This window comes from Podarcis cretensis, assembly GCF_951804945.1.
Source record: "Podarcis cretensis genome assembly, chromosome: 16".
Taxonomy (NCBI): Eukaryota; Metazoa; Chordata; class Lepidosauria; order Squamata; family Lacertidae; genus Podarcis; species Podarcis cretensis.
In genome coordinates, this window is record NC_137186.1 from 12511969 (window position 1) to 12525844 (window position 13876).

Consider the following 13876-nt stretch of genomic DNA (forward strand, 5'->3'; position numbering starts at 1 on the left):
GCAGCAGTCACCACAGACTGCACCCAAATGGTCTTCATAAGGTTTCTCATTTTTTTCCACTCATGCCAATGAATAGCTGTCATTCAGTTTAACGGGGAAACATTTAAGTTAGGGATGAGGAAACTGTTTCTCCAGGTGATGACAAACTCAAACTTCCATCAGCCCTGATCAGCATACTGAAAGAACTATGGATTATGGGAGTCCAACAACTTTCAGCAGTGCACAGGTTCCCTAAGTACTGTTCATGGCAATGTCACTGCTGTGAAGGCCCAACCTACCATTCAATGCCTGGCAGTGGGTGGCCTGAACCTCAAGTGATAAGAGGTCATAGAAGACAGGGGAAGGAAGCTTTTTTCAGCACAAGAGGACCACGTTCCTTTCTGGGCAACTTTCTGAGGACCACATGCCAGTGATAGGCAAAGCCAAAGGCCAAAGTAGGCACGACAATGAATGTTACTTTGGTACAGTGGTCTAGTTTCTACACAATTACCTCTGTACCCTCCATCCAGGCAAACAAGACACAGGATCAGACTCCAAGGCTGCATTCCAGCCAGGCAAACACTTCTGGGACACAAAGCAGGTGAGAGATGCAACTTGAAGAAAGTTCTGAGAATCAGATAGGGAGGCCTGAAGGTCTGCATTCGGCCCCTGGAGCTGAGATATCCGCTTATGGCTGTCAAGTGTATGTTGCCATTGTACAGACAACTTGGCAAAATATAAGCCCCCTCTCTCTCTACACACATATTACTATCGTAACTACAAACTTCTTTTTTTTGTTGCTAGTTTACAACAAACCCTTAAATAAGCACAGATGTCACTGTGATTTACAAAGGAAATTTTATTGCTCAATGTTTACACCAAAGCAAGCCTTACAGCAAGAAAACAAAACGGAAGAATCTCTCCATTGAAGAGCCAGTAAAGTCCTCCTAGATCCAGCTTCTGCAAAGTTCTAAGTTTAGAATAGAGTCCAGCCAGCACAGACTCTTTTTGCTTCACTGCTATTTTTTCCAGGGCCACGGCTTGTGAGCCACATTCTCATCAGTCTTTGATGCCTCTTTCAGGATCTCCATTACCATGGCGTTATGTTTTTGCCGCTCAGTCAACACCTGTGGGGTAGCATCAGCAAACTCCTGGAGGAAGAAATAAAGATGTTTAGAAGATCCAGGAGAGGTGCCTTCAAAGGTGATGTCAACCCGCTGGAGAGTTTCAGCTATGGCTACAGAGACAGACACGGGAGGATTACATGTGCCCATTGGGGCCAGTATACTCTACTCTGGCTGGCAGCAGCTCTCTCAGGATCTCTGGGGTCTCTTTCTCGTCAGCTGCTACCTTTAGCCGGAAACGCCACGGGCTGAGCCCGGGCTCCCCACAAATGTACCGTCGCTTCCTCTGACCTCCACCGCAAACCCCGGAGACTGGAGCTTTCGCCCACCTTCGCCATCTCCTTTCTGCGCGCTTCGTCCGGCGCGACCACGGCCCAAAGCACAAGTCCTGCGCCCGTGAACCCCGCCACGAACAAGATCCCCTTTGCTACGCGGTAGGCAGTCTCCATGGAAGCAAACGACACCCCACCGCTCCAAAAACACTCCCCAAAAAACAAGCAGGAAGGACCGGCCTCCCTGGAAGGGCGAGGGGAAGAAAAAAGGTGGCGCACCACCTAGCGAGCAGAGGTGTGTCTGGGCTAGAGTGTCCCGGCCGCAACCTAGAGATAAGAAAAGGAGAGAGTTATGGAGATGTTAAAGGAGCGCCAAAGCGGGGAGTCTTGATCTTTCTAACTCGGGTCTTCATTTGTGTTAGAAGAATTATTTCGGATTTGGTTTTTAAAATTGGTTTAAAAAATTGCCCTGAAAATGCCGTAGCTCGGTGGCAGAGCATCTGCGTTGCAATGTTCAGTCCCCAGTGGCACCTCTGACAGAAGCTCCTTGCCTGAAACCCTGGAGAGCCGCTGCCAGTCAGTGTAGGCAGTATTGAGCTAGAAGGGCCGGTAGATGTGACGGGTTTCTTTTCCCCTGGAAAAATAAAGCACAAGGGGGGGGGAATCCCACCTCACATCACTGGTGAAAAGATGCCAAAGGGATGATTTTATGGTGCGTTGGAAACCGTATACAGTATCGGACATTGCAGAAAGAGCTCACAGATTCCTCCCGCAAAGGATCTTAATGTCTCATAATGACCAAAGAGCAGAATGAGATTATCCTCGTATTCATTATCTTATATAATATTTATTGAGTTTTCCAATTTAACAATCCAACAAAACCACATTAAATACATTCCAAATTATAATACAACCAAGAAGACCAAATTTTATGCCAAATTATATATCTTTGGGTGACTTCTCATGCTCTGAAGTTCATATTATTTTAGGAATGAGTAATTAACAATAGAAATAAGTAAAGTGCAACTACCTTGCATGCAGCAGGTCGCAGGTTTAAGCCCCAGAATCTCCAGATCTGAAGCCCTGGAGAACCGCTGCCAGTCAGTCTAGAAGCAGAGAATTGTATGGGGCCCTGAGGATCATCTAGTCCAACCCCTGCAATACAAGAATCTCAATTAGATCAAACATGACAGATGGGCATTGGACCTCCACTCTAAAACCTTTGGGGAAGGAGAGTCCACCCGGTCTCGTGGGAGTGTAAGGCACTCCCTATGTTCCTTGAATGGGAAGTTGGGTTCTGGCTAAGATTAGCTTGCATCCAACTAAATTCTGCATACCCATTGAGATTCATGGACTTTAGTTAATCATGTCCATTAATTCCAATGGGTCAATTCTTGAGTAGAGCTAGCCCTGGTACAACCTACTGTTTTGGATTTTTGCTGGAAGCATTTTGTATACTCTGAGCATTTGTATTTCCACTTTCAATGCCTTTTCGTTGCCTTACAGAAAACTGTTACACAATAATAATATCAGTAATAGGGTAGTATTAAGCTAGTAATTATTTTAGGATAAATAAGAACATTGGAAGCTGCCTTATACGGAGTCAGACTATTGGGCCATCTAACTCTGTATTGACCAGCAATGCCTTTCCAAGTCTCTTTACACGCTATAGCTCTAAAGCACATTCAAAGCAATGTTTCCTTTTGAATAATTTTGGGCATTGTGGTTTGTTCAGGGTTGATGGGAATAGTAAGTCTGTGAGAGGTAAATGACAGTGCCCAGAATTCTTTGAAGGAAAGAACATGTTTCAAATGTGGTTTAATGGTGTAAAGGTAAAAGGTTCATATGCTTAGGCTTGAGGGGAAGGTGGGATACATGACGGAGCTTGGAAAGAAGGAACGACTGTCATGTACATAGGTGTTCCAGGAGGTAGCTGCAGGCAAAGGGGTCAGCAAGTGGGAAAGGGCTGTTTCTTTGTCCTGCCTTCTATGCAGAACAGAGTGCTCTTTGTTCCACAGCAACCTTAAGCAAAAATGGGGAAATGTAAAAGGATTCCCTTGGCAATCTAGTAAGGCAGTTGTACTCCGGGGGTGTGGCATGCAACATTGGTGTGGCAGGAGAGGGTGGCAAGTGTTGTGGGAAGATTCAAGGACAATCAAAGAAACCTTTAAACATTTCAGTGTTGTATAGTATCAAAATAATTATTTTTATTTGCAGAATGTGGATAGATATCTTTTCAAAACGAGAGTAAGAACATCAAGTGATACTGAAGAACATCGTAGCTGTGTTGTCCAACGTATTTATTACCAATTAAAAAATTGGTGTGGCACGAGCACATTTTTATTCCCAAGAAAAAAGTTTGAGAACCATTGTTATAAGGTGGTTTTAGCCTGGAACACTCTGGCATGGAGAGAAAGTTATCTTCTTCACCGCTTCAATTTCTGGGAGATAAGTTGCTTATAAAAGACCAGGGGTGAGGCCGGTTAAAAACAAAGAAGCAACCTAAAAAATGTGGCAACCCTACACCTCACTATTGGCTTGTCCGATGAAATATCACCTTGTGCGTTAAAAAAACAACAGTATGATATCACAATGTACTTCAGTGTATCCAGAGTCGGGGAATGTGATTTTGTGGCTATGTACACATTGAACGACGTTTCCGTGCGCTGCTCTGGTTCGCCAGAAGCGGCTTAGTCATGCTGGCCACATGACTCGGAAGCTGTACGCCGGCTCCCTCGGCCAACAAAGCGAGATGAGCGCCGCAACCCCAGAGTCAGCCACGACTGGACCTAATGATCAGGGGTCCCTTTACCTTTACCTTTACACATTGAAAGGCCCCATCTGTCACGCTGTGTTTCAAGTCAAATTTCTGCATTCCTGTACACACCAGAGAGGGGAACAGTGTCTTCACCCAATACTGCTTACCTGATTTGTTTCCCCGAACTGGCAAACCCTACCTGCCACAGAATTCCTATTCAAGGAAGACATCTTCTGCACATGTGTGCCATCATGTGCCTGAACAGTACACATCTCAGCTTGCACTTTTTAAATTGGGTGGCAGGTGGTTTGTGGGGAAATGCATCAAACAGCAGAATTTCTAGATAGACTACAGGATACAGATGAGTGTGAGGCTTCAAATGCCGGTGTTGGGAGCACATTGGAGCCAGAGTTTATGACAATGTGCACACAGCCATTGATGGGTTCCCTTCTCCCCTTAATTGGGTTATCATCAGATCTGGGAAATCCAAATTAATTGGAGGGCGGGGGACTTGACTGAGGATGCTGGGAAGCCAGACACAAGTAACTTAATATCCACAGTAAATTTATGAGTGGATGAGCCCATTTAATCTCAGAGGATGCTTCACAAAAATGGATCACATGATAGGAGATGTGAGGTTGTTGCCTGGATGAACTAAAGCTGGATAATGCTGTTAAATGTTGATTGCCCCTTGAGGGGCAATCCTTCAGGTGCCATATTGTTTACCAGCCCCTGCTCCTGTGTTGTTAGAGATGTTGGCTTGCATGCGTCAGCAGACTAGCACACTCATCTCCGTGCTGCTTAAATAGAAGCCCCAGAGTTTGCTCTTGCCTTGCTGCCTGGGTGGACAACATTCTGATTTGAATATCGTTTTTCATCTCTCGTACCACAGTACAGTGGTACCTCGGGTTAAGAACTTAATTTGTTCTGGAGATACGTTCTTAACCTGAAACTGTTCTTAACCTGAGGTACCACTTTAGCTTATGGGGCCTCCCGCTACCACCGCCACACGATTTCTGTTCTCATCCTGAAGCAAAGTTCTTAACCTGAGGTACTATTTCTGGTTTAGTGGAGTCTGTAACCTGAAGCGTCTGTAACCTGAGGTACCACTGTAATTTACTGATGCTGGGACTTTATTGTGAGGTTGCCTTTTTTAAATCAATGGATGCCTCCTTCAGCGATGCACATGCATCAGAAAGGTTAGATACAAAAATGTATTATTATTATTATTATTATTATTATTATTATTATTTAAAAACCCAGAAGTCTCACTTGAGGGTCAAGCCTCTATTAAAAGCAGAGGTGCAGGCCCAGCTGGGTTTGTCCCATCAGTTGGCAACCCATGTACACCTTGATATTTGCAATGAGGCACACACAACCGACAGGCACCACCACTGTCTGCTTTAAGTAAGGCATTCCCCACCCTTCGCACTAGCCCTGTGACAATCTCTGCCTTGAGCTCATTAGCTGTGCTTTGAGTTTCCATGATCTCAGAGGGCGATTAATATCCAGGGAATAGAGATGGATGGCCAGTGTCCTGGGGTGACCTCACCCCCTGGATCTCGAAGCCCCTCCTTCTCCCCCCCCCCATTGCTCTGTTATTCTGTCCAGAGCCTGGGGAAGCGAACACCCTCTTTGTCCCACCAATTCCACCAGACAAGGAAGAGGATATTTCCACTTCTGCAGGAAGAAGGTGAGCCCTGGGAATTGGAAGAGGATCCACCCAAGATCCCACTGGACCGATTTCCAGGAAAAGGTGAGAAACTGAAGGGGAGGGGTGGAGAGTTCCTCTTGGTGGATTCCCAACTGAACCTGCCTTGTTTTCGAGGAGTTCCTATAGGAACATAGGAAGTTACCTTAGGCTGAGTCAGGCTGTCAGTCCATCTAGCTCAGTATTGCCTGCACTGACTGGCAGCAGCTCTTCAGGGTTTCAGAGAGGAATCTCTTCTTCCCAGCCCAACCTGGGCATAGCTGTCAAGCGTCCCTTATTTGGTGGGACAGTCCCTTATTCCAGCGCCGTGTCCCGCTGCTGTCCCTTATTGATGATGTCTCTTAAATAAGCTACTGAAGGTAATGGGGCCCTTTCTATGTCCAGCTGTCCTTTGTCAACAACAAATTGTTGCTGTTTTTTGTGTTGAATATATGCTATATGGTAATTTATGGACCTAATAGGTATCTAAAGCCATTTGCACACAACAAAATATGTATTTTATCAAAGTAATTGTTGATCCCTTATTTTGACTGCTGATCCCTTATTTTCAAGGCTGCTGGTACCTTATTTTCAAATCTGTAAGTTGACAGCTATGATCAGGGGCTTTCTGCATGCAAAACAGGGAACCACTGAACCATGGTTCCCCCCTCCCAAATAAAGTAAAATTCCATGGTTCCTCATAGTTCTGAAGGCAGAGCTAATTTATTTCATTTTATTAAGTTTATATCCAGGCCCAGGGTGGCAACCAAGAAGTAATAAAACAATTAAGAAATACAGGAGGGGGGAGCCAGTATAGGTGCAGACTGGGAAAGGCTTCTTCAAAGATGAATGCTTTTAGCAGGTGTTGAAAATAAAATATAGGAACATGTGAAACTCCCTTTTAGCTCAGTCCATCTAACTCAGTTATTGTCTACACTGACATATCAACCATAGATAAATAGGTTGAAGGGTCAGTTCTGGCAAGGAATGTGTAGCCTCTTTAGTTACACCAGCTACCTGTTAATTCCCAGACCCAATTTCAACATGCTAGTAAATGAGGACTTCAGTATGGTATACTACACATTCTGCAATTGCAACTTTCCCCTCTGTGCCTTGTGCACCAGAAATATTTTTAAGAAGAGTGAAGCTTTTATTCAGGGTAGAGACAAAATATTTGAGGGGGGGGGGAGGATCTTCACCTCTTTAATTTCTGCATGTCAAGAACATGTTTGTTTGTTTGCTTGCTTTTTAATGTGGCAAAGTTCCCAAACAGCTTCTCTTGAGAGCGCTCACATCCACACTCTCCATTTAAATCACATCTCTACCACTTTGTGCCTTCCCTCTAATAATCTCGGGAGTTGTAGCCTGTTACGGGTGCTGGGAACTATAGCTCTGTGAGGGGTCTCCTCTCAGCACCCCTTCGCAAATGACAGTTCCCAGGATCCTTCAGGGGAAGCCACGACTGCTTAAAGCAGTATAGGAGCGTTTTCAACATGTGGTGAAGATGTGACCTCAGATTCTGACCAGCCCAACTTTGACATTGCTGCAAATCCCTTAGAGTTTAGGGTTGCTTCAGGAGTTATAAGACTCTGCATTTAATGAATCTGCCATACTTCGGAGGAGGATAATATTTCAGTTCCAGGGAGAGAAGGCTCCCCCAGCTGGAATATTTTTGCCACAATAGCACCCTGTTATAAGAAAAAACTGCTCCTTTTTCCCTTATGGGATACCCAAGAGCCCGTAGGTTCTCTGTCGGTAGGAGAAAATAACAAGAGGCCAACCAGAGAATATTGAGAAGCAAAGCAGCTAATAAGCCTGATCTCTATTAAACTGCCGCAACAGGGTCCCCCACTCCCCCCATGCAGGGAGGGAGAAGTGGACCCGGAACATTGGTGTGCAAGCTCTTATACAGACTTTTGAAATTGCCCACCCTGTAGCTCAAGACCACCCCCCAAAATATCATACATACATCACAGAAAGAGGTGGTCCCCAGCAAAAATGTGAGTGTGTTGCTTCTCTCCTGTCTGCCAGGATACCTGATAATGCGTTATCTGGTTGCCTTTTCTGGGCAGCCTGGCCATTCCTTGGAGATGGTAAATACTTCCTGAATCAGATACTTGCCAGACTGTATTTACAGGGAGGTGTAAGCCCCTACAGTCCAAAGACAATTGGAAAGCTTTTCCCATTTCCTTCCTCCTTGCAGGGAAATATCTGAGGTCAATTTGGGAGAGTCAAAATGGTTTCAGGATTGCTCTTGTTGTAAACAAAACTCTGCCCAATTTCCCTTATGGGGTATCCAAGGACCCATATAGAGTCCTTACGTAGGTTCCCTATTGGTAGGAGAAAATAACAGAGGCCAACCAGAGAATATTGAAAAGCAAAGTAGCTAGTAAGCCTGATCTTTATTGATCTGTTGCAACAGGGTCCTCACTCACCACACGCAGGAGGGAGAAGGAACCCAGAACAAAGGTGTGCAAGCCCTTATACTGTATAGACTTTTGAAACTGCCACCCTGTAGATCAAGACCACCCCCAGAAACAGCATACATACATCACAGAAGGGGTGTAGCTCAAGACCCCCCCCCATACATCATACCTACATCACAGAAAGGGCGGTCTACAGCAGAAATCTGAGTGCTTTGTTTACCTCCTGTCTGCCAGGTTACCTGTTTAATGGTCACTTGATTGGATTGCCTGGGGAGCCTGGCCATTCTTTTGTAATGATAAACACTTAGTTCCTGAGCCAAATGTGCCCTTAAGACAGGATTTGTGAAGGAAAAGACAATGGGGAGGCTTTTCCATTTTCCTTTGACCTTGCAGAGAAAACATTTGGTCAGTTTGGGAATCAAAATGGTTTCAGGTCGGTCTTCCTGTGCTGATCTATGTACGTGCTTGGTTGGTACACTTATGAACATTTAACATATATCTAAGACCTCAAAATTCCTATCACACTCTCCTGTACTATTTCAGACACTATACTTATGCATGTGTGTTTGCCTTGTACATTTATGAACATTTATTCTCTCTCTCTCTCTAAGACCTTAGAATTCCTATAACAACCCCTTCACGCAGCATGTTTCATGTGGGCCTGCTCTTCTCAGAGGGAGGGAGCAGGCTGCCTATGCAGCCAGGGTCACGTCACCACAGACCCTTTGCTCCACATGCAGTGATGGGATATGTGGGCATATCTTATGGCTGAAGGATTATCTGGCCACGAGGACAAAGCACTTTAGCGCTTCCATGAGATCCCAGGCCAGAGTCAGGGCACTCAGACCCTAATCCTTCTTAAGCGGCCGCACCCTGAGCTCTCCGCTATTAGAGAGGGACACGATTCTGAGGCCGCATACACACCACACATTCAAAGCAAAACATGAAACAATCATAGCTTCCCCCTCAAAAAAAAAAGGGGGGGAGCCATTGTTTGTTATTACAGACCCTCCAAGTGTCCCTGTTTTCCAGGGACAGTTGTGGATTTTCAGAAGCCATTCTGGTTTCTGATTTGATCTCAGAATGTGCTGCTTTTCCTTCAGACATCCCTATTTTTTATCAGATTAATGTTGGAGGGTATGTGTTGAGGTTGCTGAAAGTTGCTCAGAGACCTCTCTCTTCCTCCCACAAAACTACAAGTTCCCTGTGAAAAGATATTGATTGTTATACCTCTTTGGGAACTGTAGTTCTGTGAGGGGTTTCCCAATATCTCTGCTCCCTTGACAAAGGACTGCTGCCATAATTCTTGTCGTATTAAAAGAGTTTCAAATGCTTGTAAAACTGTTGGTTCTGATGACACAATATTAGGCTGTGGTGACTGTGTCCCCTCAGATCTTGTTTTGCTTTCGTGTGTATTCATTTTTATTTTTTGTTTCGGATAGGGGCCTCAAAAGCTGGAAGGGGCCTGAGTCTCTCTGGATCTCTCTCTCGAGCCTGCTCCCAGATGCAGTCATGACTGAAATGATGAGGGGCTGTGAGGGCCCTGACACCCCGGGCGAAACGTGTGCTGCGTGCCAGATGTCTACAGGAGATCTGGATCCTGCCATGAGTGGTGAGCCTGGTCCGAACACTGATCAGGAGATGCAGTGGATCTCAGCCAGGGAGGACAGTTCCCACCAAGCGCCTTGTTTGAACACCCAGGTAAGACGGGAACGCTCTTTCGAGCTGATGTCCACCTCCATCTTCAGATAATATAATTCCCTCCTGGGCAAGTTGAGCAACTTCCCTTATCCTTCTCATCCAGCGTCTAAAGCAGGAATCAGAAAGCCAGTGAATGTCCTCATTGATGTTCCTTGTTCACTAGGGTCTTGGCAACTGAGATATCCAAATGCACGCTTTGCAGGAGTTGGACTGCTAGCTCAAAGCAGTCTCTGTGTGTGAGCTCAGCTGCTTTGTCTACTGCAATTGGAGTCTTCCCCCCCCCCCAAACAAGTTTTAGTTATCGGAAGAGTTTTATTTACCAGAAAAGGAAATGGCCAACTGAAGATGACGTGAGCAACATAAACCTTATCACAATTTACTAACTGCAGAATTGTAAAGTTGGAGGTCAGCTAAGCCACAGCTGGCATAGCTGATGGTCAGGGATGATGGGAGTTGGAGTCCAGTGAGGTTTTCGGACTCCAACTCCCATCGGCCCCTTGCCAGCATGTCCAATGGTTAGAGGTGAAGGGAGTTGTAGTCCAACAACATCTAAAGGGCTACAGATTCCCCACAGCTGAGCTAGAACAGCCCAGCAGCTGGTTGTCCGGCTTCCGCTGGAGGAAGGGAGAACCCACCCATTCCTCTAGGGCAGGGGGGTCAGCAAACTTTTTCAGCAGGGGACCGGTCCACTGTCCCTCAGACCTTGTGGGGGGCCGGACTATATATTTTTTGGGGGGGGGGAATGAATGAATTACTGTGCCCCACAAATAACCCAGAGATGCATTTTAAATAAAAGCACGAGTTCTACTCATGTAAAAACATGCTGATTCCCGGACCGTCCGCATGCCGGATTTAGAAGGCGACTGGGCCAGCCCTGGCCCCTGGGCCTTAGTTTGCCTACCCCTGCTCTAGGGCATTGGCTCCATTGTCAGACTCGCTCTGACCATCAATAAACTGCTTGAAATCTACCCCCCCCCCCATAACTTTTAAAGTCCACCACGGCTGCATGCACACCACACATTTAAAGCATGCGACTTCCCCCAAAGAATTCTGGGAGCTGCAGTTTTGCCCCTATTATTCCCCACACCCTTGTTGAACTACAGTTCCCAGGATTCTTAGGGGGAAATCCTGCGCTTTAATTAAACACATGGTGTGCAGCACCCAGCCTCTCTCTAAGTCCTGAATTCAAAATATCATCAATGTGTGAAAAGGCCTTCCTTCCTTGATTTGGGTTAAAACTTTTTCTGCACTTCTCTCTCCAGCTCTTCCTAAGCCCTCCCCAGGGCCTGGGGGCAGATCCCTTCCGCGGCTCCCCCTCAGAGTCATGCGGCGACCTCCCTGGTGAGACCTACGAGATGTCCAGGGACCCCCTTGAGCTGCCCTGCGAGGACATGTGCGTCCGGGGAGCCCCTTGCGGGGGCCAGTGCCCAGAATCGCCATGTGAGGAACTTTGTGAGAGCGTCTTCAAGGGGCCAGCCTCCCGGAGGCTGTATGAAGAGGAGGGTTATGTAGAGACGTGGTCAGGGAAGGCTCGCCTGCCCTCCATTGTAGTGGAACCCATCGAAGGGGGCGATGTGGAAAGCGGGGAGCTGCGGTGGCCCCCCGACTTCACGTTGCTGGAGGAGGCTGAGCAAGACGAGCTCTTCGCTGACGGCGAGGAGGACTTGGGGGCAGGTGAGTCCTACTAGTGCCCACCCCCCAAATCCCAACTTGATCTGTGGATGGGACTTTTTTCAGCCAGAACTTGCTGGAACTCAGTTCTGGCAGCTCTCAGGTGGGCGCCATTACAGTGGTACCTCGGGTTACATACACTTCAGGTTACAGACGTTTCTGGTTACAGACTCCGCTAACCCAGAAATATTACCTCAGGTTAAGAACTTTGTTTTAGGATGAGAACAGAAATCGTGCTCCGGCAGCGCGGCAGCAGCAGGAGGCCCCATTAGCTAATGTGGTGCTTCAGGTTAAGAACAGTTTTAGGTTAAGAACAGACCTCCAGAACGAATTAAGTACTTAACCCGAGGTACCACTGTAGTGTTATTTTTGTTGTTTTGGTTTAATTATTTACTTATGTTTTAGCTTGTATTTTATTCTTGTGAACCGCCCTCAGATCTTTTGATGAAGGGTGGCATAATAATAATAATAATAATAATAATAATAATAATAATAATAGGAGACGTTCATGGTGAGTTGTGGCATCTCATTTCTAGAAAAATAGCACCCTAGTATGCCACACTTTACTGAGTGAATACAGCGCAGAATCCTTTGTGATAGATTTTCAGGTTATCCAGGTCCCAGGTCCCCCTGTAACCTCCTCCCCTCTTCCCGTTTTCTTGTTTCCCAAGGATTGTCATCTTTCGACAGCGACGTGGAGGAGGTGCTTCTGTAACGTTCTGCCCAACGTTTCCCTGGGACGGATGAACAGAAACGGCACCTTCCCAATGCCACCCACGTCTAATCACGACTTGGCAACGTCTTGGAAAGGGACTCTGGGGCATCACCTTGGAAAGGAGCAAAAGTGGCCTCCTGCTGTTTTGTTTCGAGGTGTCTCTCGGAGGAGTAGCAGATGTCAGGAGCTCGTCCTACACTCGAGTAGGAGCCTGGCAGAGACACAGGCCCGACTGGCATGTTCTCTCCCTCCTGGTCGAGTGTTTGGGAGCTTCAGCAGCTTTCTTCAGCCCAAACATCACAGCGACCGCTGCCAACAGACATCGGCACACCTAGGGATCCGCAGAGTCTTCGCAGCTTGCGTAACAGACCTCAGCAACTCAGCATTTTGGCTAATCTACTTTATTTACATATAAACACACACGCAGCACTGCAACATGGCTCCCTCTCTCTCTCTCTCTAGCACCAGACAGCAAAGAGAAAAAGGACATCAGTCCCACTTCACAGAACACAGTAACACAGACATCCTGTCTCCGTCGCTTCCCACTTTCCCAGGCAAAGGGGCCTGAAGACAAACATGGCAATGGTGACTTCAGCGTCATTCTATCAACCGGGATGAGCGTCTGTCAGTGGAGGATTAGGCCTGAAGCTCCTTCCCACAATTCCTACACGGTGCCACCTCCTTTTCCATTTAGCTCTTGGCTTAAACTGGGGCAGGAGAGGCAAATGTGATTCTCTAGGTCTAGAAATGTGAAGGCTTAGGAGAAAAAAAATAGAATAATAATATTTTTTAAAGAAACATCCCCCCCAGGCCTTCACATCTCAAGCCAAAGCTCTGTCTGGCCCTTGGGAACTCTTTCCAGTCACCTCCGCTCCTCAGACACACCTGCTTTCCCCCAAGGCCCCCAAAGGGCTGTCTAAAAGAGAACGTGGCCCTCAAACTGAAAGGGGTTCTCCATCCTTGGTTTTTTGCCTGCGGCTAAATCTATATACATGCAGCTGGAAGGAGCAGGTCTGTAGCTTGAGGGTACTTCCTGGATCCAGCCCTGTCACTGAAGCCTCAGATGCTTATTTTGAGCTTCAGCTGGTTCACCAGCTTTTGGACAGAAATGGCTTGGCCACTGTATTCCGCACTCTGGTAACTTCCAGCTGGATTACTGCAACACACTGAATGTGGGCCTGCCCTTGAAGATAATTTGGAAACTTCAAATGGTCCAAAATGCAGCAGCCGGGTTAAGGTCTGGAGTTCTCAATCACTTAGGCCCCAAATAACCGGTATCTGAATGGCTGCCTCTCGAGTGTTAGGATTGGCAGAGGGGGCCCTGTTGGTAGTTCCACCACCCTCACAAATTTGGGGTGGTGGAGGTCTGGGTGATGGCATTCTCTGTGGCAGCCCCTCTATTGTGGAATTCCTCCCCACAGAGCTGCGTATGGCACCTGCGTTATGTAATTTTTGTCATATGCCGAAGATTAACCTCTTTGACACCTCAGATATACTGGTATGTATATCTTAGAACCCATCCTATTCTCTTGACTGTTTT

The 13876-nt window shown here is 46.7% G+C and overlaps 2 protein-coding genes across 2 annotated transcripts; one reads left to right on the forward strand and one right to left on the reverse strand.

The window, feature by feature from the left end:
• Nucleotides 1-820: 820 nt before the first annotated feature.
• UQCC3 (ubiquinol-cytochrome c reductase complex assembly factor 3) lies at nucleotides 821-1641 on the reverse strand. The gene is made up of 2 exons (XM_079958589.1): nucleotides 1433-1641; nucleotides 821-1130 (listed from the first exon to the last, which is right to left on the reverse strand). Exons 1-2 carry the CDS (start codon nucleotides 1550-1552, stop codon nucleotides 999-1001), a joined length of 252 nt encoding a protein of 83 aa, XP_079814715.1. The 5' UTR covers nucleotides 1553-1641; the 3' UTR covers nucleotides 821-998.
• LOC307205726 (uncharacterized protein) lies at nucleotides 1551-13838 on the forward strand. The gene is made up of 4 exons (XM_079958482.1): nucleotides 1551-1670; nucleotides 9692-9950; nucleotides 11213-11624; nucleotides 12293-13838. The coding sequence occupies exons 2-4, from the start codon at nucleotides 9762-9764 to the stop codon at nucleotides 12334-12336; spliced, it is 645 nt and encodes a 214-aa protein (XP_079814608.1). The 5' UTR covers nucleotides 1551-1670; nucleotides 9692-9761; the 3' UTR covers nucleotides 12337-13838.
• The last annotated feature ends 38 nt before the right edge of the window (nucleotides 13839-13876 follow it).